Source organism: Lacerta agilis, chromosome 4 (genome assembly GCF_009819535.1).
Source record: "Lacerta agilis isolate rLacAgi1 chromosome 4, rLacAgi1.pri, whole genome shotgun sequence".
Classification (NCBI taxonomy): domain Eukaryota; kingdom Metazoa; phylum Chordata; class Lepidosauria; order Squamata; family Lacertidae; genus Lacerta; species Lacerta agilis.
In genome coordinates, this window is record NC_046315.1 from 7,895,847 (window position 1) to 7,921,449 (window position 25,603).

The 25,603-nt window shown below is 43.2% G+C and overlaps 1 protein-coding gene across 1 annotated transcript in view; it reads left to right on the forward strand.

Annotated features, from left to right (window-relative positions):
- The window catches only part of UVRAG (UV radiation resistance associated), a 79,655-nt gene that overhangs the window by 22,682 nt on the left and 31,370 nt on the right, over nucleotides 1-25,603 (forward strand). The window contains exons 7-12 of the mRNA XM_033145982.1: nucleotides 15,510-15,615; nucleotides 19,142-19,268; nucleotides 19,966-20,050; nucleotides 21,071-21,158; nucleotides 21,851-21,911; nucleotides 23,559-23,724. Coding sequence (XP_033001873.1) covers nucleotides 15,510-15,615; nucleotides 19,142-19,268; nucleotides 19,966-20,050; nucleotides 21,071-21,158; nucleotides 21,851-21,911; nucleotides 23,559-23,724 — 633 coding nt within the window. The remainder of the gene's footprint in view (nucleotides 1-15,509; nucleotides 15,616-19,141; nucleotides 19,269-19,965; nucleotides 20,051-21,070; nucleotides 21,159-21,850; nucleotides 21,912-23,558; nucleotides 23,725-25,603) is intronic.

Here is a 25,603-nt window from a genome sequence, read left to right on the forward strand (position 1 = left end):
GCTGGAGGAGGAGGAGGAGTTTGGATTTGATATCCCGCTTTATCACTACCCGAAGGAGTCTCAAAGCGGCTAACATTGTCCTTTCCATTCCTCCCCCACAACAAACACACTGTGAGGTGAGTGGGGCTGAGAGACTTCAAGGAAGTGTGACTAGCCCAAGGTCACCCAGCAGCTGCATGTGGAAGAGCGGAGATGCGAACCCGGTTCACCAGATTACGAGTCTACCGCTCTTAACCACTCACTGCACCCGAACAACGGGAGCTCACCCCGTCACAGGGATTTGAACCACCAACCTACTGATCAGCAAGCCCTAGGCTCTGTGGTTTAGACCACAGTGCCACCCGCGCCCCCCTAGCTTCCCACAAATCATTGTTGGCTGAGGTATACATAAGCGTTCTCCCCTCCTGCTGCTTTGAAAAATTAACAGTAGAGAGCAGCACATGGATTGAAGCTCTCGGCTAGCCAGTGCTAGCAGCTTTGTGCAGCAACTGCATCGTAGCCAACGAGGTTAATCTGAGGTGTAGTTACTGCTAATTGAAAATTTGTTTTATATGATTTGTGCTGTACTTGTGATGTTCTATTATGTTCTTATTATTCCTTGTTTGTAAACTACTTTGGGATTCATTTGAATGAAAAGCAGCATAGTAATACAATCTATCCATCAAGGGACGCAATAACTTAAAGTGTTTTTTTTTTGGGGGGGGGGGGTGGACACTGAGCGCCAGCAATGCATCTGAGAGCATTGGGTTCCCTGAAATTAATTTCTCATCTCTTCCTCCCCACCCCACAACATAAACCCTTTAAGCTGTGAATAGGAATGCCTTATCCAACTTGAGGCCTATCTCAGGGGCCCAAAACAATTCATACGTTTTTTCAGAAATTGTGAGCAAATGTTGGCCTTTTTAAAATGACCCCTAAACTTACTGGGAATACTAAATTCTACATGCTTCATCTCGGGAGAAATCACCTTGCCTATATTGCAGTGACCGGCTTCGTATGTGCCAAAGAGAGGAGACTCCAAGCTGTTTCCTGCATTTCTCTTCTTTCTCGCTAATAGCTCTTGACAGTGCAGTTTTCTACTGAGTCTGTGAAGGGTGACCACCTCCTGGACTTCTTGCATGGAGTTAGAGCAGGAATTTTTAACAGCTGGCAAGTGAGTGCTGAATTCTAGCCTGCGGCTGCAGACAAACCTATATGAGCCATGTGCATATGTGAGGGGATTGAAAGTCACAGGGAGATGGCTTAGTTTTCCATTGGGCTTTAACGAGAACAATATTTGCAGGTAATACTCTACATACTGAGCTCCGATACCTTAAAATAAGCCTTCGGGGGGGAAAGAGCTTCAATTTTTAGGATCTTTTAAAATGCCTTATTCTGTATATAATACCACATTGAACACTGGAATCTGTCATTCTGGGTTGAATAACTGAACTTTTATCTAACTGAGAAGTACTCTGCCTTATGACAAGGTATAGTATCTCCACAATAGTTGCAGACTGGACACGGTGGATAACTAGACTCCTGGACGTTGCCAACATCTTGAAATGCATAATTACACATAGCATGAAATGGGGTTGCTGCCAGTAATGATCTCCCCTCCAAACTAACATGCAGCACAACTTGAATAATGTCCTGGTACCAAAAAGTTGAGATCCCCTCCATCTCCACAGGCCACATGTTGCTATCATCTGACTTGGGACACCAGATTTCAAGTGGCGTCAGAGATGGCTGTGCCTATGTATGACACTTGAGACATACATGCGGCGATGAGTATTTTTCAGCTTGTTTGCCCCTGAGGACATGGGTGGGCAAGCTGCTTGAAGAGGTGAGAGCAGTTGCTTTCACGCTTGACCTTCGCCCCAATCAACAAAGAAAGACAGGCAATCTGACTAGATCAGGGTTTCTCAAACTTGGGTCTCCTGCTGGTTTTGGACTACAGTTCCCATCATCCCTGATCACTGGTCCTCCTAGCTAGGGGTGATGGGAGTTGTAGTCCAAAAACAGCCGGTGACCCAAGTTTGGGAAATCCTGTCTTAGAGAGGTGATCAGTGCCTCAGTCAGAGAAGGCATGGTTCCTGCATGTTTGCGAGAGGCTGTAGTGAGACCCCTTGTGGGGGAAAAATGGGGAGCCAAGTAATGTGAATAACCATTGGTCCATCTCACATTAGCCTTTAATTTGAGCATGTGACGGTATCTCAGCTCCAGGTAGTCCTAGGGAAACCTGATTACTTAAATCTGTTACAGTCTTGTTTTGGGGCATCGAAGCTGCCTTGCTTGCCCTGGTGGATGAGCCTGTGCTGAAAGATGCACAGAAGTGTGTGACTGTTGATTCTCTTAAATTTCTTGATGGCTTTTTGTTTTTATGTAGCGTTGGCCATGGTATCCTTCTGTCCTTCAAGGGTTCCAGACATTCCAGTCTCACAAGGTAGTGCTGGGGGATGTTGTTCAACCCCATGATCTTTGGCTTACAGGGTACCAAAGTATCTGTCTTGTCTCTTACTCTGTTTCACATCTGCATGAAACAACTTGGGGAGATCATCCAGGGGCTTAGGCTGAGGTGTCATCAGTATATTGATGGTGTGCGACTCTACCCCCTTTCCCCCCGTAGTCTAATCCCAGGAAGTCTGTGGAGCTGCTAAACCAGCGTCTGTCACTTGAGTGGGCCGAGGGAGGTGAATAAGCTGAAATAATGCAGATAAGTTGGAAGAATTGTTGGTCAGGGGCTCTGGCAATCTGGGGAAGGTTGTGCAACTTGCTCCAGATGGGATTGTGCTGCCTTTGAAGAAGCAGGCTTGCCATCTGGGATGCCTCTGGCATCCATTCTTGGCAGACATTCTTGAATGTGTAGGTGGTGATGGTAGCTAGCTGTGTTTATATATATATATATATATATATATATATATATATATATATATATATATATACCAGCTTCAGCTAGTTCACCAGCTGTGGTCTCTCCCAAACAAGATGGCCCTGATACGAATTCTTCATGCCTTAGTTGCTTCTTGGCTGATCTACTGCGATGCTCTGTGTGGGACTGCTTGGTAAAAGTTACTTTATTTTAAAGTATTGATATGCCACTTCTTTAGGTCCCTTGTGCCCAAAGCAGCTTACAAGTATTAACAAGTTACTACTAAAACCAAGAACAAAAGATCCACACAAATAAAACAGACTCGGAACTCGACCAGCATAACAATACTCCACCTTACACCCAGTGAGCGAGACACAACATTACCCAGGAAAAGCCAATTGCAACAAACGACTCTTTAAGGCCTTCCAAAAAGCCTAATGTTTAGCTGGTGTAGCTCCAAAATAATTTGGAAACTTAAATTCTAAGCTCCGGTTATGGTGCCAAACTATTGTCTGGTATCCATCGATGCTATTTTATCACTCCGGTCCTATTCCAGCTCTGCTGGTTTCCTGTTTGCTTCCAGGCTCAATTTAAAGTGCTGGTGTTTCAGGTTTAAAACCCTGAAAATGGCCTTGGAAGCAGGTTGTTCTCATGACCATCTATTCCTATATGAACCTTCCTGACCAGTTAAGATCAGGTTTGGAAGTCCTGCTTTTGGTTCCATTGATATGTGGTGTCAGGTGGATGAATATAAAAGATGGGGCCTTCTCGATTGGTGGTGACAATGTTTTGGAATGTCCTCCTTTTGGGAGCCTGGTAAGCTTCCTCCCTCTTGGCTTCCAGGCATCCTTTAAATGCCCCCTCCATGTTTCAGGAAACTTAGACTCTTTAGAGTCCTTTTATCTGTTGCCATGAGCTTATTAAGATTTTATGCTGCAGTCTGTCTGTGACTTGGTTTTAAATTGCAATTTTATGGAGTTCTTTTTGGTGTGTTTTAATTTTGTAAAAAGCTTTGACTCCTTAGAAAAGATACATAAATAATGACATCAGAATATGAAGTAAGCTCTACTGCATGCTGTGGAGGAGAGCGGGGGAATCTGTCCTCTTTTTGGCAACAGATTTTGTAAGTTCTGACATCTAGTTCTGCTGTCAACATTTGCTGAGAAGCTTTTCTTTTGTGATACAAACCCTGAAGATGGCAATTTGGTGGGTAGGAGTTAGAATCTGCCAATATTTTAGTTGGTGTGCTTGTGCAAGCAATTGTGTAGGTATCTGCTGACCATCTTAATGAAGAGAAAAACAGTGATGAATTTTGAGGGGTCCATCATTAGTACTACAGTCGTACCTCAGAAGTTGAACGGAATCCGTTCCGGAAGTCCATTCGACTTGCAAAATGTTTGGAAACCAAGGCGCGACTTCTGATTGGCTGCAGGAAGCTCCTGAAGCCAATCGGAACCTGCGGAACCCGCGTCGAACGTTCGGGTTCCAAAGAACGCTCGCAAACCGGAACACTCAGTTCCTGGTTTGCTGTTTGGGAGCTAAAACGTTCAAGGCGTTCAATTTCCTTGGGTTACATATGCTTCAGGTTACCTACATTTCAGGTTACATACTCCGCTAACCCAGAAATAACGCTTCCGGTTAAGAACTTTGCTTCAGGATAAGAACAGAAATTGTGCTCTGGCGGCGCAGCGACAGTGGGAGGTCCCATTAGCTAAAGTGGTGCTTCAGGTTAAGAACTGTTTCAGGTTAAGAACGGACCTCCAGAACGGATTAAGTTCTTAACCCGAGGTACCACTGTAGTTGCTCTTGAGTGGTATTAAATTGCATTTCAGTTGCGTTAAACGAGAGATGTTCCTAAAGGAAAAGGGATGGTGACTCGGCAACACCCCCACCCCCAAGTGGGTTTAAGACACGTTTCTGCTAGTTGGCTTCTGAGAAAGGTTATTGGACCCCTCTGGGTTGCATCTTACTGTTTGGAAAGAGGAGGTCTTTGGACTGAGAAAGCTTGATCCTTAGATGTTTTTCTGCTTTGGGATCACAGTTCATCCAAGGGTCCCGATAGCTCTTGGAGTGTTTTATCTTCATGCACTATCCCTTTTGCATCCTGTGCTGTTAAGAACACTTGCTTTATGTTGCACAGGAAGCTGAATGGCTGGTCAGGATAGACTCGTGGAGCCCTTCTCCATTTCTATCCTCGTTCCTCTTCTTGGCTCCTGTCTTATTCTGGCGTTGACTATTTGTCACATAGCTTCAGGAACTGGGTGAGGATGGGGTTGCATGTAAAACAGAAAAGTCCATTGGATGTGTTGTTGGGGAAGGAAATTCCAAAAACAAAATGTCAGATTAGTTGTACATGTGTAGATTTGGGGGTCTGGATTGGAGGCTTCTCCTTCTTCATGGCTAATGTAGCAGGACCTAGTCTCTAGGTAAGCATAAAGACTTGTTTGTTCAGGTTTCATATTTTTTTGTTTTAAAATCTGTTTAATAGAAGCTCATTTAATAATAGTACTGGGTGTTTGCAATTTGGGTATCCCATATCTCTCACTTTGCCAAAAAGCTCTCGCTCTGTTTTCTAAATCCCCAGCGGCCGTTACTTTGTTTAAATAAACCCAGTGTAAACTAAGGTTGTTTTGGCAAATCTGACCTTCCCTGTATTTATTTCTCTTGTGAGAAATAGCTATAGGATGTGTGACTGTAGTATTTAGTCTGTGCATTCATGGCTTGTGACCAAGAATGAAATAAATGCTGTACTGGGGGGGGGGGGAGGACGGAGAGGACAAAAGAGGAAGAGAGTGAACAGCATCCAGGCATTCAATAAGATGGATGGAAAATGCTTCAGGCGATTGACCGCAATGCATGTCAAAAAGCCATGGATCTGGACTTTTTTTTACAAGCACCAGCTGAGAACAGTGATGATTCTCTAACTGACCAGTGTTTGCTTTGTTGATATGTGACTAAGGTACCTAAAATGGCCTAAATATGCCAAACAAAGGGGCTGTGGGGCTGGGATAGATAATTTATTGCTGCCTCCTCACGTTGTTGCTTTTTAATAGTGGAAATGTGATTCGATGTTCATCTTCTGCATTGTTAAATTATCAGAATGCTCTGATGAATCTAGCAGAGAAATTGGACTCCTGGGAATTGGTTTCAGTTTTAAAAGGTTCCTGGCCCTCGTGATTTTAGAGACTTTTCTGAAAATGTATAGGTAATGTCTATAAAAGACTCTTAATGCCCAAGAGATGGCACTTCTGTAGCCTGCATGGCTATTGCTGCCCAGTGATTTCTGGTCATATTTTGCCTCTATCCGAAAAGAAAACAAAGGGGGGGGGAGACACACAATTAGCTCCAGATTCTTTGAAAATCAATCATTTAAGAATTTGCGCTTGCAGATTAGGCTAAAGGTAGGGGAATAACACTTGGAATGTTTCCTGTTGTGCACTCCCTGTAAATAATAATAATGATAAATGTAACACAACCTGTTGTTTTAGTCTTCTGCATGCAAGAGTTGTTTACAAAAAATGTAGGAACATTCAAAAATGTGATCCCCCTACCTGTAGAGTGAAGTGATATTGCCCATTTTATCAACTCATTTAGACCTGCTGTGGGGTTTTAGAGTAATATGGGACATTTCCATATGAGGGGCTAGTTTGTAGCCAAAAAGTACCAAGAGAGTAATAGTGTTTGTGCACAAGCACTCTGATTAATATGCAGCCGTTCCCAAGCCTTTGTGATAGGCAACTCCCCATTAACGCATGACTGTACAGAAGCACAGTGCCAGGTACCCGGAAATGAGGAACATCTTGGAGACCCTCCCCAGAGCCTGAAAAGGACCTCTGTGTAAACCAGAGGGGTAGCAGGGCTTCTTCAGCTAACACGCAGGGAAGTGACTGCTTCTGCTGCTGTGCTACCCCATATACCAGCTGTTAGGTGGGGAGGCTGAGCAGCTCAACAAAGCCCTGCTGCCCCTCCGGCTTGCGTGGAGATCCTCTCTGAAGCCCCAAGAGAGTATTCTCTTTGGGCTCTGGGATGAGTCTCTTCCCGAGCCAGGAGGACTCTCCAGGGTGCTCCCCATTTTCTGCAATTTTGCACTTGTGTGCTGGGGCCCAAAATGTAACCCCCGTGTGAATGGGGAGCCACCTGCATCTAAACGAAAGTTGCCCTTTTTGCTTGGGTATACATCAGAATCCAAGAACAGTAACGAAATCAGTCATAATTAACATTTGCATGTCTGAGTGGGTGCCCGTCTCTTAGCAGTATATTCTGGTTATGGATGTAAACTGTTCATTGAAAGACCTGAATTGATGTGTGCCATATTAAATTCTCATCCAGTTAGTATGAAACTTTTTTTTTTATAGCTTCATTTTGGAGATATTTTCACACTTTGTCAATAGATGTGAACTTAGTGAATTGTTTTACATGAAAATAAATACAGCTCAGAACAACCTTTTGTATTCTAATCCATGCAATTAGTTTTAAATCCTGCATGGTGATAACTTTCAACTGAATTGGGTCACAGCTGGGCTACTTTCCAAGCCATCACAGTTTATCAGGGAAATCATTTATTGTTGAGAAATAGCTGGTGGAATCTGACTGTGATTGCTTGACGTTTGGTTAATAGCAGAACCTATTCCTTTAACATAAGCAGAATTGATTGAGGAACAAAATCAGATGGAATTATTCAAGAGAATATCTGGAATGGATTTGAAAGGTTGCATACTTAGCATGCAATCATCTATGGCTGTGAGGAGCGGGGAGGAATCTTCTCCAAAATCTGCTGTGTATATTCAGCATTCATCATCAATCTGTTTCTCGAATTACGTTTAAAGAAAGCATTTCACTCCTCTAAATTAAGCTCATGCCCGAAGACAGTTGAAACAAATAACGCGAGAATTTCACGTGCACCGATGTGAGTGCATATTCCTCTTGAGGTGGTGCAACAGCACACATTGTAGGCGTGGGATGTGTCCCTGGGGGAGAGCAGCTACCTCTGTTCTCCTGGGCTGGTTTGGAAGCAAGTTTGTACAAAATGCAGTGTGTTTCCTGTTGTGGTCTTCAGATACCAGATAACAAACCCATATGGGACAGCTGCATATTGCATGGTCCCTTCCAACTTTACAGCTCAAACTAGCCAACATAGAAACCAGACCCGAGTGAAAATCTAGAGTCTCTTTTATATAGTGGTACTTCGTTTTGTTTTAAAACTATAATTTTTATTATTTTATACTATACTACAACAAAAAAATCAAACATACATTCACATACATTTTCCAGTTTTGGCTAACATAGCCGTGACTTCCCTCAGACCTTCCATATGGCTTTCAGAATTATATCTTAATATTATACTTCTTTAATCTACCATTGCTTACATTATCATAAATCTCATACATACTCTAACTACCATACTTACAATAATATTTCTACACATTAACTACAAAACTTCTTGAAGTCCTATTAGCGTGTTCAATTGCAAATTGTCTTTCAAATAGTTCGTAAACTTTAACCAGTCTTTGATGAATTTCTGGTCCCGCTGTTCCCGGATTCTTCCCGTCATTTTATCCAATTCTGCATATTCCATCAGTTTCACTGTCCATTCTTCTTTCGTCGGTAATTCTTCTTGTTTCCACCTTTGTGCTAGCAAAATCCTAGCTGCAGTCACTGTGTATTGGGAAAGCTTAATGTCCTTTTTTCAATGTCTGTACCTATAATACCTAGTAAAAAGGCTTCAGGTTTCGTAACAAAATTATGTTTCAACATTTTTCTTAACTCATGACTTCGTTTTGAGTCTGCATGGGTTTGCTGCTCTTGCATGCTGAGAAGCGCTAAATCGTGCTTTGTCATGCGTCCTTTTCGTCTAGTGTCCGGGGCTCCAGAACAGTTCCCAGTCACAAAACAAGGTACGACTGTATGTTGTAAATCTGTTAGTGACATGCACAAATATTGTGACGGTGTCATGTAAGAAGTCCTCTTCCAGACACAGGTGAGGCTCAGTGTATTTCTATATTTAAGAAATGACTTTTTAAAAAAATGGATCCAGAGAGAGCCAGGAAATATGAGGTAGTCAGCTTTATGCTTCTTCCGGATAAACTGGTAAAAAGCAGTATTAAAGAGAATCAGTAAGCCTATCGAGGAAGAATGCTTCCTTGCTGAGAAAGAATGTGGGTGTTTAAAAAATAAAGCATAATGGGAAGAAACTGAAGGCTTTATTCCTCTCTTTCTTAAACTAGAATTGAATTAGGGGCTGGGAGTGGTTGTCCAATCAAGTTGGCCTGTCTTGAATTTCCATTTGGGGCTTTAAAAGCAATAATACCTGGAAAGAGACTCAGTAAATCAGCAAAGGAACATGATCCCAAAATTCTGGTAGTACTATTCTCCTCCATCTGACGTCTCTAAAAGGTCTCCAAAGGCAGCCCCATGTACATCATGTTTCAGTAATCCAGCCTTGATGTAACGAATGTAGGCTTGACTGCGTCCAAGTCTGCTCAGGGACTGAACACAGTTGACAAACTAGCACTGGCCTTCAGGAGCAATGCCAGAACCAGAGTGCTTCCAAACTACATGAGTTCCATGTTCAGATTGTGGCTTTGTGCCAGTTTCTCTCAGACATTGGCGGGTGCTGCTGTTGCGTTTGGATCCTGCTTGTGGTCTTCCTGGAGGTATTTGGCCCAGCTGCTTTGCCAGGCTGAGTGGACTTCTCTCCCCCCCCCCCTTCTATCTGCCGTTAAGGTGCATCAGCTAAAGGGATAAATGTTTGGCCACTCCGGACACAGAGAAATCCTGCCAGCTGGACGCAGCGCACCAGTACTCTTAGCTGGCAGGACTTCATCGTTTCCAAAGCAACTCCAAGATGAGGCAGAGGTCTTGTAAGCCACAAGGTTTACTGGTGGTCTTGGACAAGTCAGAATCCATCAGGATGATTTGCCTTGCAAGGTTGTCATGCACAGGGTTGATTTGATTTAAATCACGATTTAAATCACTAGTCAGTAAGACTTGATTAAAATCTCTTTTTTTGCAGAAAGGTTCAACCTTGCTGGCATCCTCTTAATATTCACAACCAGATGAAGGTTTCATTTTTGGAAGAATAATTTTTCAGACTAGTTTTTACAGTTATATCATAAATGACTGATTTGGTTATACTGTTAGAAATACATAGATGGAATTATGGTGAGGTTTAATAAGTTAACTGTTTATATTTGGACAACTTTTCTGCTGTACTTTAATGGAAGGAGAAATATAATCATTTCCTTCATAACAATTTAAACAGCTTATTTAACTAAAACAATAACATTATAGCATATGCATGTTTGTTAACTGATGTGGATAAACTTTTGTGTTTTTTAAATTTAGACTGACTTTTAGCACACATGAAATACTTAAAACAAATCCTTATTTCCTGATGAATAGCCTTTGGACTATAATGTAACTTAAATAGAAAACTATCTTTAGAAAGATTTTTCCTCCAAAAGCATCTTATTTTAAAAATCCAATTTAAATTAAAAAAATCTGATTTAAATTTTTTAAAAAATCATTTTTTAATTTTTTTTTAAAAAATCATTATTTTTATCCACCCTGGTCATGCAGATGGAATGGGATGACCCTGGACACATTCAGCTTACTCTTTGGGAGAAAGGCAGCACACACATGGGGCGAGGGCTTTAAGGTTCAGCTTTGACTTCATTTAATCAGCCAGATGAAATGTTTGTGTGTATGAACCTCTAGTGTTAGTGATTGTTTCAATGATTGTAGTGCGTGACCCATAATATAATTTTGCTTGGGATAATCTGAAACAGTTGCAGCGATGAGAATCCAAAGACCTGAAACATGTCCTATAGAAATTGGTTGCCTTGAGGATACTGAAAAATCTCGATCAAAATCTTTAAAATAAACAAAATTGATTCGGGCAACAAGAGAGAGCCTGATATTTCTGGGCATCACGTTTAACATTCTTTTATATATTATGGGTCTCTGCTGGCAAAGCTTCCTTTGCTCTGCTTTAGCGGCATCTGGAATGAGGCATTTTAATTTTTTAGTCTTCCTGTTGGAAACATATTGGCAAATCCTATGAAAATTTTGCGAAACACGACAGGATGCAAGTGTTTTTACAAAACAATTGGGTAAATGTACACAAATCTGATATGGCCAATGACCACCGACTGGCCTCTGTGCATTTGGCGTTTGAGATGTGTAGTAGTTTCTGTTAAAGCACTCTACAAACTAAAACTAAGGTTTGGGGAGTACCCTAATTTTTTTTGAACACTTTAGTCTTATAAATTGTTTGAATAAAATGCAAGGAAAGAACTAACAATGCCTGATCGGGGGGTGGGGACCATTATACAACCAGCTGTACTTCCTGTGGGAGTTCATCACTAACGGGGCCACCACTGAGAAGGTCTGTTTCTGCTGCTCACCAGCCTGATAGATCTTCCCAGTGAGCTCAGAAGAAGGGCCCACTTTTACATATGGGCCCAATCTTACATATGCAGGCAGCATGTTTGATTTTCAGACATCAGCAGTAGGTGGATAATTATTTCGCTCCAACATCTTGCCCTTATGCAGGGTATAGTCGTATGGGAGTTACAGGTGAAACTCGAAAAATTATCGTGGAAAAGACCATTTATGTAAGCAATTGTGTTCATTAGCTACTGGAGTTTAATATATGAGATACGCTCATGACATGCAAAGCAAGATATGTCAAGCCTTTATTTGTTACAATTGTGATGATTATGGCGTACAACTGAGGAAAACCCCAAAGCTGAAATTGTTAATTTGGGGTTCTCATCAGCTGTACGCCATAATCATCACAATTATAACAAAAAAAGGCTTGACATATCTCGCTTTGCATGTCATGAGTCTATCTCATATATTAGTTTCACCTTTTAAGTTGAAATACTGAAAGAAATGAACCTTTCCACGATATTCTAATTTTTCGAGTTTCACCTGTATCCTGAAACAGTAGTCCTTAGTTTGCATGAAGAGGGAATTCCAAGTTGTTCAGGGACACCCCCTTCCTCCCATCTTTTCACTTTCCTTGGTTGCTCTTGGATACATGAGTGCTTCCAAAGACTTTTAAATTCTGTTTCCGTAACACCCTTGAGATATAATGACCTTGTTGACTTCTCTAGAAGAAAAGAAGAGCAGAGGCTCTTGATTATCTGTTGCTTGTCTTCACCTTGGCTCAACTTAGCTTCTTTGTCACTGTCTGACTGTATAATAGAGTCCTTTTCTGCAGTTCTGTGCAGAGCAAAGGCATTGGGTGATAGGCCTAGATTGTAGAGGGTGCTCCTTTTTGGCATGTAATGCTGTCAGGGTTGAGCTTCTTGGGTAAGTTGCAAGTGGAATTACTGTGCTGGAGCTGACAGCGCAGCTTTACTCTGCACACAAATATGTTTCAGGAAATCTTGGCTTCAAAACGCTAGCTGGGCTCAGTATTTATAGGTATGTGGAGAATAATATTGTCGTGATTGACAGCTAAATACAAGGAAGGCTGGCTTTAGAACTGCAGTTGCAGATCTTTAGGGACTTTTTAAAATCTTATTGAAAGCAAAAGCATTTCGGGTGACTACTTTGTGCTACAAGAATGGCGTGTAGATAATTCTGAAGCATTCTGCAGAAAATATGGTCTACAGGGGCTAAATATATTTATGTAGTGTTTTAAAACACGCTGTGGATGGTTCCTTGCTCTCATCTCTTTATGGCAACTCTTGCTCTGTGGCCTAACAGATAGGAATAGGAATAGGAATAGGAATAATTTATTATTGGCCAAGTACATTTTCCAACATACTTGGAATTTGTTTCGGCTACATTGCAATGTAAACATACAGACACTGTTCCTCTCACAATACAAAGAAGTAAAGAAACCCCACCCATATTTTACCTCCCCTTAAGCTATACAACTACGAATTTAACAATTTAATGGCACAAGGGAAAAAACTATTCTTGTGCCTGGCCGATTTTGTATATGAAGTCCTGTAGCGACGTCCAGATGGAAGTAAATCAAGCAGATGATGACCGGGATGTAAAGGATCTGCTACAATTCTCTCTGCTCTCTTCCTTACTCGGGTAGCATAAATTGTCTCTATTGAAGGCAAGCTAACACCAATTACCCTTTCTGCAATTCTTACAGATAGGAGAGAGCATCCTACCAATGCCACCCATTGAATACTGGGGGCGTAAATGGGGTTTGGACTCCCAGTTTTCCAGCTCAAAATCCAACTCTAATTTACTTATTGTGTGACTAACAGGTTTTACGATGGTTGCGCCTTGATTCTCGTTCAGCTTTTGAAGGAAGTGGCATGTTCAATTCACATGTGGATTTTTTATAGGCTGCAACAAGGAAAGGGCAAGTGGGCACTAAGGTGGTCCTGGGTATAGAATTTTGGGTGCAGACTTTGGGGACTTGGGTTCAGGTTTCAGCTCAGCTGTGAACTTGAGTTACCTCGAGCAAAACCTCTGTCTCAGCCAGTTCCCCACATGTAAAATGGAAATGATATTGACCTACCTCCCAGGTCGCTGAAGATAAATGAAATGAGGCTTCTGAAGCGCCCTGCACAGCTCAAGTGCTCTTTTGCATTATAAATAACAGCCTGCCTCAATGGATCAAGCAAATGAGCTGTGCTGCACGGGAAGGCCAAAAGCGCCCTGCAGGGTCACCTGCCAGACTGGCCTCCAGTGGAAAATGCCCTCAAATATGTCAGTTGTGGAGGTAATTGTAATGCCTCTAAAATTGCTACATTCTTGGATCATTCTTTAAAAAACATCCTTTAAAAAACAACTCATTTCCTTAAAGGACCAAAATGTGTTCAGGAAACAGTAGGAAGATATTTGTGCTACCCAGCTATCATAAATCAACTTCTGCTAACTTCAACCTGTTTCTGTGCTCTTAACTGCAGGGCATGCACTTCTGTGTAGTGTGAGGAATGAGGTTTGAATTAGTACTGCAGGAATGGGCACCCCAGATTTGGAGCCCCTCCCTGTGTGTGTCACCCCAGGAGCGGTCTGTCTAGCAGAGCGTGTCTGTCTTGCATCAGATAGCTTGGGTTTGGGGAGTGACTGAAACTTATGGCATATTAAAAACACTTCTGGTAACTGTTGCTGCTGCCCTTTGGAAAGTCTAAACCACTGAGCCTCTTGGGCTTGCCGATCAGAAGGTCAGCAGTTTGAATCCCCGCAACGGGGTGAGCTCCCGTTGCTCGGTCCCAACTCCTGCCAACCTAGCAGTTTGAAAGCACATCAAAGTGCAAGTAGATAAATAGGTACCAGAAGCGGCTTAGTCATGCTGGCCACATGACCCGGAAAAACTGTCTGCGGACAAACGCCGGCTCCCTCGGCCTGTAGAGTGAGATGAGCGCTGCAACCCCAATCGTCTGCAACTTGACTTTACTGTCAGGGGTCCTTTACCTTTTTATTGCAATATCAAAATTGGAATTTAAAATATCTTCCTCCGAATATTTGCTCATTATTTCTGTTTTAATACAGTGCCATCACGGTACATATCCTTTAGTTTTCCCCTTTCCTTTGCAAGGAGTCTATGCAAGGGAGCGCTCAAAAATGGTTTCTCCCACCTGCAGCCTGAAGTGATGTATTGCATTCTCTTCCATGTGTAGGCCAAGCTTAAAACTTTGCCCAATTTAAAATTGTAATTGAAACCAGTGGCTTCTCTCTCTCTCTCTCTCTCTCTCTCTCTCTCTCTCTCTCTCTCTTTCCTGTCAGTTCTTATGAGACAGAAATATGAAGTGTTGCCTGTTTAGGATCCAGCTTTCCATATCTGGAACACCTCTGTGGGATGGGTGTCAGGGATATTCTAGAGCAGGCTTCCTCAAACTCGGCCCTCCGGATGTTTTGAGACTACAATTCCCATCACCCCTGACCACTGGTCCTGCTAGCTGGGGATCATGGGAGTTGTAGGCCTAAAACACCTGGAGGGCCGAGTTTGAGGAAGCCTGTTCTAGAGAGTAGCATTGCGGGGAAACCCCTCGACCCCCTGACATTTGTGTTATGATGTGCCATGGGGCACAATTTTGTCCTCAACGCTATTGAATTATTATTGACGGATGGATTGAATTTATATACCACCCTATACCCGGAGGCCTCAGGGCAGTTCACAGAATAAAATCAAAATATAAAACCACAAAATACATAATCAGAATAAAAACAACAACCCAGTAACCCCCATAGGAAGCCGTTGGGAGCAGTCATTAGAGGATTCAGAGCAAAATGTCTCCAGTATGCTGAAGACACACAACTCTAGTTCTGCATAACATCTGAATCGGGCATGGACCAGGGTCTGGGTTCAGTGATGAGCTGGATGAGGGCCATTAAACTTGAGTTGAAACTCTGTGGGTGAATTCACACCCATTTTCCAAGTAGGGGCTTAGTACAGTGAGCACGGACCTATTTGAACCCCAGTTCACCCCATCCCTTGCTCTGTTGATACTCTGTTGATACCAGTGGGAATTGTTATTGTTAGTTATACATTCTATTTATCACCCACCCTTCTCCAAAAGGAGGGAGGGTTACAGCAATTTAAAAATACAACATCAACATCATTTTAAAGCAAAGACAGCCGAGAGAAGCGTTCAGAAAGTAGCTTCCAGCGTGTCCAATGCAGTGGAGTTTTATTTCCAAAGGCTGTTTTAACTCTTCTATGTGTGTTTGTTCGCAGGCTCCACCGGGCCCAGTGTGCAATTAAACAGACTCAGGTAACTGTTCAGAAAATAGGAAGGGAAATTGAAGAGAAACTGAGGCTTACGTCGACGAGCAAGGAGCTGGTAGGTTTCCGGGATGCGTTTGTTTCTCTCACTTATTGCAAATGCCCTGAGTAAAACATTGATGGGTTCATATCATTGGAGGGCTTTCAAAATCTGAAAGGAGTACCTTGTTAGAGAGGTGTGAGCAGTTGTTAGGGGAACTTTGGCGCAGGCCCTCTCTGTGCCTAGGTCTCAGCTAATGTCAGAATGATCTGGTAGAAAGAACCCCACTGCTGCTCATTCTGTGGCCCTTATTCGCAATTTGAAGCCAACCATTTATTTACAGTGGTACCTCGCAAGACGAATGCCTCGCACAACGGAAAACTTGCTAGACGAAAGGGTTTTGCGATTTTTAGGTGACTCGCAAGTCAAATTTTTCTATCTGGTATCTGAAGAAGTGTGCATGCACACGAAAGCTCATACCTAGAACAAACTCAGTTGGTCTCTAAGGTGCTACTGGAAAGAATTTTTGAATTTTTCTATGGTCGTGCTTCGCAAGATGAAAATTTCAATGCATTCCTATGGGAATTAAATTCCTATGCACCCCTATGCATTCCTATGGTCATGCTTCGCAAGACGAATTTTTCGCAGTACAAAACGACTCGCAGAACGAATTAATTTTGTCTTGCGAGGCACCACTGTATTTCTGTATTTAGGTCTTGATTAGGAATAGGAATAATTTATTATTGGCCAAGTACATTTTCCAACATACTTGGAATTTGTTTCGGCTACATTGCAATGTAAACATACAGACACTGTTCCTCTCACAATACAGTGGTGCCCCGCTAGACGAATGCCTCGCTAGATGAAAAACTCGCTAGACAAAGGCATTCGTCTAGCGGAAGGCTGCCCTGCTAGACGAAAAAGTCTATGGGGCTGCCTCGCAAGACCTCCCCTTTACCTCCCCTTAAGCTATACAACTATGAATTTAACAATTTAATGGCACAAGGGAAAAAACTATTCTTGTGCCTGGCCAATTTTCACTTAGGAGGCCGCAATACAATGGAATTTGAGGTGCCTGGCTTGAGTGGGGGCAAACACGCAAAGTTACAAACCTGTAACCAATGAAATTCAGGAATATATTTACAAAAGTTGGGAAATGCGAACAGTAAAAGGTTTGGGGAATCTTAGTCTGTGGATTACAGAGATGCTCAACCACTTTTCTCACACTTTGTGCAGACAACCTCTTCCCTGATAGTTAGGAGTGGTTTGGTCTGCAGTGACGAGTTTTTCACGTGCAGGAGAAATCACTTGACGTCTCCATGTAATAATTACAGATGTATGGACTTTCTCAAGCACTGTCACTCTTGCGTGTAACTCAACCCCCTTTTTATTATTAAATGGAAATATTTGTCTGGAAAGTCCCAGCGTCTTGATGTATTGGATTAAGCCTAAATTGCTGAGAGGGGAAAAAAACCAAATTAATAGGCCTCCTAATGCTCTGCAGTTGTAAAGCATCAACGCTGGCTCTGTGGCGAATGAGCAAAAAGTGGCTGCCAGGAAAAACAGACTCTTACAGATTGGGATTAATGAGCTACCAGTGGAAAGTGTGGTGAACCTTGTAATTGTTTGGGCCGAGTGTAATAGCTGAGCTTGCCGACGCTCCAAGCTTTTGAGGATGCGCAAAATGCATGTAATGGTTTCTCGGGCACAGTGACAAACATTTTAATTGTCAAGTTAGGCTCAGTTTTTGTTTTTTGTTTTTAAAAAGAGAAGAATTTGGAACGAAGCAGTCTGTTGGCACCGACTAATGTCAAAGGGCTCAGCATGGTCTAGAATGGGGACCAGTATAGCTAGTGACTTAATTTGGAAATTTATATTGGCACAGCCTAGCAGGCACCTGGTGCCTCGTATCAGTTTTAAGAAGCCAATCTGCTTGTATCCCATTCTCTTCACGATGTTGTGCTTGGTTCGGATTGGGGAGCCCTGCATTTTATTTCAGTGAGGTTCTCCAACGAGTCTGGAAGGCTTGACGCATAATGGAAAATTGAAGTCCTTCATAAAGCTGGCTTTGAATGATGAGGAACATGGGGAGTTCCGCTATCTCTCTAGCCAGAGGATTACTGTACCGTTGTGTGCCTCTTTCAGCACCGAACTAATTTTCTTCCTTCGGCCCCAGTGCCTTGTGTTGAGGCATTCAAGCCTCCTCCGCTGGGTTTACATGCAAGTTGGGAACAGAGCATAGATGCATATTCACAATAAGCCCATAAATCAAATCTACGAATAACATAACAAAAGCCACATTTCCTTATCACTTTCAATAACTCTTCTCCATGTTCGCTTCGGTCCCCAAGGTAAAGTGAAGCCTGTCATCTTTATGTTGGCTTGTGAACTGCTTGGAATGGGAACACGTCAGGCATCCTGCCTTTGTACAGGCAGGGAGGGAAAGGATATCGATAGCTTAATCTCTGGAGAGAATCGTGGACTGCAAAAGCCTCACACTTTGCTCAGGCCGCACTGGGGGAAAATGTAGTTGCAGAGGTTGCAAAATGCAGCAAGAGGCAGAGATCTCCAGACTTTGCCTAGGGTTTTGTCATTAATGAAGACCGCTCGACGGGAGCGCCCAAATTGCAGGTGTGGTTGTGCAGCAGCTTTAGCACGTAGTGCATTGAGCTGTCCATTGGGGAGCCCTGGGATTTTCTTCATCCCCCTGAGGCTCCCAGTGCGGCCCTTTCAGGGACCGCACCACTTATTAATTAATTAATTAATTAATTAATTTTTCAGCTTTTCTTCCTGCCTTTCCATGTGGGATGCCCAGGGCGGCTTACAATAAAATAATTAAACAGCAATGTTGTAACAGTCAAATAACAATGCCCAGTTAAAATCACATTGAGTTGTAAACTTAATGTTTAAATCAGGTTAAAAAGGCATGGCAGCAGATAAGAAAATAAATCTGCTCTCTATAGTCTGTATGAATGAAAAGGGTATTATTATTATTATTATTATTATTATTATATTTATTTTTACTGAACCAGGCACCCCCAACCTGTGGCCCTCCAGATGTTTTGCCCTACAACTCCCATGATCCCTAGCTAACAGGACCAGTGGTCAGGGATGATGGGAATTGTAGTCCAAAACACCTGGAGGGCCGAAGGTTGGAGGTGCCTGTACTGGATGATGACACCATTGAAGGGCTAGAGAGGCTTTATGATCCCGGTGTCCTTCTGTCGTGAGATTATTACTAGCCTTGATAGCTATTACATTGCAGGAGGCTCTGCTGCTCCCAGGCCTTGACATCTTGTAGTCCAAGTCGGGTTGACTTTGGCTTTGCATGGGTGCTTTCAAGAGAGCCTCTTGAGAATTTGCTCTGACCTCTTCACAGATGGCTCTCTCAATCCTCAAGCTTTTCTGAGCCTATCATGTTGTGTTCAGTGCAGTAGTCCAACCAGAAGCCTAGAATTATAGAGTTGGAAGGGACCCCGAGGGTCATCTGTTTTAACCCCCTGAAATGCAGGAATCTCATCTAGATCATACATGACAGATAGCCACCCAGCCTCTGTGTCAACATATTTGCTGAGCAGCCCTCTTATTAATTTTTTTTTAATAGAAAAAAGAGAGTGAGTGTTTACAGTTGAAGATTTTGGTGCTTCGGAATGAGCTAGAAAGGCAGAAGAAAGCCCTGGGCCGAGAAGTTGCCTTACTACACAAGGAACAAAGTACGCTATTTGACAGAGGTAAGTGTGAATTTCTATTTCAGTTATATATTACAACTCTATACTGCACGTACAACCAATTTAGCAGTTGCCTTCCCATGAAAAGTAGGTGATCAAAGGAGGAGGAGCCACCAGAGGAGCTTGATCTGTAGTTGAGCAAGGTGTTACTCCTATTGAGAAGTAGCTTTGTAGGATGAGGTGGGACTCTATTGGCCCCTTGTTTGCTGAGTTGATATCCATCTGCAGCGGTGGTGCTGTAGCACAGGGAGGGCAGGTCAGTGACTCCCCCCTTTTGCAAGCTGCCACTGTGACGCAGTTCTTCATTTTAGAGCTGTAGCTCTTTCCAACCAGTTGTCTTAAGGTACCTGTGAGGTCTTCTGTTGATTTATGAGCTCTGAAGAAGGAAGAAATCCAAGCGCACACCAATGGTGCAATTAGGAGAGATCACAGCAACTAGCAAAAAGCTTGCATAGTGTCCTGGGTTCAGCTCCTTTCTCAGTGATGCATTTAGGTGTTCTCCAAGAGATGGGTTCACACTTGTGGTAATAGAGATGGTTCTAAGGTGTTTGGCAGCAAGAGGCATTCCTTAAATCCATATTTCATAGTATTGCTTTCTTTACAAATACTCCAAAAATAGTGTTGCAATTGTTGCCAGTATTTAGTGCTGAAGCACACAAAAAACAAATCAGATACTTTCTTCCAAAAATGTCCCTGGTAGGAAATGTGTTTGAGGAAGAATATCAGAAGCTCCGACTGGACAAAGAACCCTTGCAAGAGTTGAGAAAAGAATGCACTGCTAAGAGGTAAAAGGAGTTTCAGTCTTTTTGGTTGTTTAACCGTCGTAGTTGGATTGGTTGTAGTAGTGAAATGCTGACCTTATCTTTCATTTGTCGGATTTCTACCCTGCCCTTCCTTCCAAAAAGGAGCCAACAACAGAAAAATGCTATACTGTACACAGTCAGAGTTCAGGCATCACTCGTGTATATATTGCACTATTGTCAGGGAACTGTCCCCGGCTCAGCGCAGGGTGGTGGAAGGGCTCTCGTGATGTTGCAGAGAGCCCCGGCCCCACCTGACCAGCAGCACCTCCTCTTCCAGCGGAGGAAACAGCGAGGAAACAGCGGGGAGGGGCAGGCAGCTCCGAGTCTTGAGAGCAGAGGCTCTGGGGATGTTGGAGAGACCCTGCACTCCCCTCGCTCAGCGGGCGAGGAGGGAGACACGCCAGTTCTGGTGCCCCAAGTGTGCAGAGGGGTGAAACGTAAGGAGGGGAGGCGGAGATTTGGGATACCGAAACGATTCAAACTACAAGAAAGAAGATTCCACCTAAACATTAGGAAGAACTTCCTGACAGTGAGAGCTGTTCGGCAGTGGAATTTGCTACCAAGGAGTGTGGTGGCGTCTCCTTCTTTGGAGGTCTTTAAGCAGAGGCTTGACAGCCATCTGTCAGGAATGCTTTGATGGTGTTTCCTGCTTGGCAGGGGGTTGGACTGGATGGCCCTTGTGGTCTCTTCCAACTCTATGATTCTATGATTCTTATGTTGGGGTCACAGCCGGAAGGGGCCACTCCCGGATTCTGCGAGTGACTGATACAGACATGAACTTGGAGCTCTGCACTGTAAATAGCATGCGCAATAAATCTCTTGAAAGACGGTTTGGAATCTTGCCTGGTTACTCACGAGCAACCACCCCACGGACCTTGCAACTATAATCTGTCAGTGCTGTGAACGTCAAACATAATTAAAACTACTACTACTTTATGGGGCATTGGGAATAATTTGTGTTGACCCTTCAGGTATTCATTCAACTTTTGTCTTTTTCACCAGAGAGCAATTCTTGAAGACCAATGCACAGTTGACCATCAGATGCAGGCAATTACTTTCAGAGCTTTCCTATATTTACCCTATCGATCTGGTGAGTTTCACGTTCTCCAGTAACACCAGCTTCAGAAGCTGTAGTCGGGATACCACATTCATTTGTGGAACCGTTGGCATGTCAAACCAAAGATAATGTAGTCTCCTATAGATAGGCCCCTGCCTACAGCATGTGTAAGAATCCAGCTTCAGCCTCCACCATCTCCAGATAAAAAGAACTTTGATCACAGGGCTGGAAAAGAACTGTGCTCAATGCACTGGGGAACTGCTGCCAACTGAAGCAGACATACTGAGGACCCTGAGATCAGTGATCCCTCTGTTAAGGGTATGGCACGATGCAGCAATCACACCCTGTTGAGTGACGCTGGGGACATAGGCTAGGTCCCTTAAAATATTCTGCACTAGGATTCTCCTTTAGGCCCACCTTCAGTTCTCAGAAGCAAAGAAAACCTTTAGGCCCGGAGAGTGTTTATGGGGCCATCTATATAAGTAACGAAGGCAGCGAGCCAAACGCAGAGCGATGCAGGCTGCTGTCAAATCAGGAATGTTAAAGTGAAACGTGGCTTTTGATTTCTTCTGACTAGCTTTCCCGCTAAACATTCATGGCACACATTCGAAGACCTGCCTTCTTCCATTACATGCTCAGATTTTGATTCCGTTGTTTACAGTTCGGGTTTTTTTATTCTCGCATGGGCACTCTTCCAACCTCACTTTCTGCTATTAAATCCACAGAATGATCAAAAGGATTATTTTATTTGTGGAGTCAAGTTGCCCAATTCTGAAGACTTCCAAGGTAATTGGCTATTTACCTGCTTGCTTTTGATACCTAATTGCCCTGTGCAGGCACGCCAGCAGAGAAACCCAGCAAATTTCAGTTGGGGGGGGGGAAATGCCAGTGTTTCGGAGGAGACAGTTTTCAAACGAATGTTCCTAACAAATCCATGATGGGTATCCACATTTTAAGAAAACAAATTTAAATAGTGAGTCACTTTGATTTCTTGCAGTAATTTGCCCATTTTTGCAAGCCCATCATTGTTGCTACTTGGCAGCATTTCTTACTAGCCCAGATTTCTACATGAACCTTCGTTACATTGCAAAAGAAAGAAGAGGAGTAGTGATTTTTTCCCTAAAACTTCTCCCCCTTGTCACATAGAAGTCACTTTTCATATCCATGGTATAATATGTGCGTCAGTTTAGATGGTTGAATTCTGAGTTAGCTGTGTGTCAAAGGTCTACCAAACTATCGTGTGACATGGCACTTCTCTGACCTTATTAAAGGTTAGATGCTAATGTGCACCCAGATGTAGCTGTCTAAACAGGGGGTATCTTATGCACCAATTTAAAATCTTCATAAATAAATACTATTCCTTGCTCTATTATAATTCCTGTCCAACGGCTCCCCTTGTGTCAAGAACTTTTTAACAGCCCATTTTTTATGTTGTCACAGTTTGCTGGTGCCCGTGAAGTGATTACAGTTCTCAGCAAACTTGTCACATAGAATTAGGCTAGCTGCCCCCACGGCACAGCTGAAAATTGAATGTGGTGAAATGAAATTGGCAGGTTGCATTGAAAGAGTGCCTTTCGTATGATTTCCTGGAAGTTGACGCCAGACAGGTTGTGGAAATTTAAATTCAGGCAGGAGAAGATGGGGTTAATCCGTGACACCAAAACAATTTGCTGTAATGAAATACATGTTTTCCCCTCCCCCATTTTATATAAAGGGAGCAATCTCTCCACCCCACCCCCCTGAGTCTGAATGTCTTGTCTCCGCTTACCAAAAGCTTGGCATGAGTTCATGGAAGCCGGGTGTGACTGATTTTAAGAAAGCCTAAGAAAACGGGAAAGCAGAATCTCATTTTTTCTTCTTCTTAAAAACCAAATGCATGGGAGATGAGAACATCTGTAAGCCAGGATAGTTAGGTCATGTGCCCTAATGGGAAGGAGTGGGAGAGCAGGAGATATTCTCTCAGGATTCTGAAGTGTGGGCTGAAAGAGGTATTCTCCCCTCTCCCCCAGAGGAGTTCGGACGTATGGGTTAAGGTGAGAGTGAGGGCTTTGAGCTGGTGGGGAAGAGTAGGTTAGGCTGGAAGTGGGGGGAACTTCCACTTGGTGACAGATGTGTTGGAAAATACAGTATCAGAAGAGGTTGGGTGTGATCATCCTTGGCATAGAATCAAGAGGTGGCCGGGAGGGTCTGGGAAACAACACAACCTTGACCCCTCCATAGTACCATTGAATTGGAAGGAACCCCCAAGGATCATCTAGTCCAGACCCATGTCTATCAGCTCATTTTTTTCCTGCAGTGTTAATTGCCGTGCCCCATTAAAAAAAAACCACACACAACAGAGTTGAAATAGCCAATTCAAAGCATGGTAATGAGCCACTGTTTGGACCTAAATAGGGTGAAGTGACTGAACTGTGTGCTTGTTCTCCTTTACAGCAAAGGATGATGGCAGCAATGCTGTCGCTTTGGGCTACACTGCTCATTTGGTCTCCATGATTTCCTTCTTCCTGCAAGTGCCACTCAGGTATCCAATAATTCACAAGGGCTCCAGGTCTGCAATCAAAGATAATATTAACGATAAACTGACTGAGAAAGAGAGAGAGTAAGTGTATTTTATTTTTGTTTATTTTATTTTTGTGGTGGGGGCTGTCAAATCTTGGTCAGAGTAACTTATTTTTCACACACGACCTGATACATTTCATAAAGTCCTTCCAAAATTGTGGCTCACGCCTTGCTTTGTCGTCTTGTCTCCTGTGAGATGTTGGGACCAAATAACATTAGCACCCAGACCTGGCAGAGCCGGCTGTTTCAAACAGTGTTTCCCTCAAACGTAAATTCAAGCCATTTCCATACATTTTTCTCTTCAACATTTCAGCCACTTAGAGCGTATGCAAGGAACCTCAAAGCTGGCTTGCTCCAGCCTGCTCAAGTGTGAAGCATGTTTCTGTTGTCCTTGGACTGGACAGATTATGGGTTCCGTTCCATTCCCAATGCTCTCATGAGGACACAACATGATAGTCCCAGGTATGCTGCCATGGGATTCTCAGAGGAAGAACAGGGTTACAAATGTGATATTAACTGTTTGCCAAACGGGTGGCGCTGTGGTCTAAACCACTGAGCCTCCTGAGCTTGCCGATCAGAAGGTCAGCGGTTCGAATCCCCCTGGTCCCAGCTCCTGCCAACCTAGCAGTTCGAAAGCACGCCAAAAATGCAAGTGGATAAATAGGTACCGCTCTGGCGGGAAGGTAAACGGCGTTTCTGTGTGCTGCTCTGGTTTCGCCAGAAGCGGCTTAGTCATGCTGGCCACATGACCCAGAAAAACTGTCTGCGGACAAATGCCGGCTCCCTCGGCCTGTAAAGCGAGATGAGCACCGCAACCCCAGAGTCATCTGCGACTGGACTTAACTGTCAGGGGTCCTTTACCTTTTAAACAGCCTTTTAAAATCTATTGAACACAAAGAATGAATCAATAAAACTGTTTATTTTACATTATGTTTATTATATAATCATATAACTGAAGGCAATTGCAGTCTCTAAAATACTTTAAATCCCATGTTTAAAATGGCCAGATTGTCTGTGGATGCAAGGTTCAACCTATTTTCTGCCTGTCGGAATGTTTGCAAACATTCAAACTGTTCCGGAGTAAGCTTTCTGCGGGAGAGCGTAAGATCAGAGGTTGTGTGTGCTGTCGAGAAAGGATATGAAGGCACAGGGTTTTGGGTGGAGATGATTTTAGAAGAAGTCGCTTCCAATAAAACTTTCTAGAAAGGTTTCAGTTGCTTCCACTTGTGGTTCATAAATCACTGATGCAGCATTATAAAGAGCAAAAGTGTTTTTTGGTGTGCTTTTAGCAAAAATGCTTCATTTCCATAAAATAGCACTCACCACCACCAGGCTGATTTGCAGGATTGCCTCACCCTTCGTTAAAGTGCTTTGTGTATCGTTGAGCAGAGCAAGTATCATTTTGCTGCTTATTGGCAGTCATGCTAAATATTTCTTTCCTTAGAATGGTTGGATTTCCCCTTTAACCACATATTTATAGTGAAGGCTAAAGTCAAGCGTGTGAGCCAAGGCAGGGTCATTCTTTCCTCACAACTTACACCCCATCCGCTGGGATCACCCACCTTCCTCTAGCCTCCAATGGACTGGAGGCGCATCAGAGAAAACAAATACACACCACAGAAGAAGGAAAAATTCCTAGGGTTACCAGTCAACTTTCCTGATGGGAAACACCATAATAGAGTGATCCTGGAGTTTGGGAGAAATGCATGCACTGAGTTTTCCAAGAGGGAATCTTCAGAGCGAGGAGGCCCTGCTTTATGCTAGTCTTGTGTTTTAAGATAGTTTTTGGACTGAAACTCCCATCATCCATGGCCATTGACCTTGCAGGCTGGGTCTGATGGGAGTTGGAGTCCAACAAGATCTGGAGGGCATCGCATTGACGCCCTAAACATTAGGAAGAACTTCCTGACAGTGAGAGC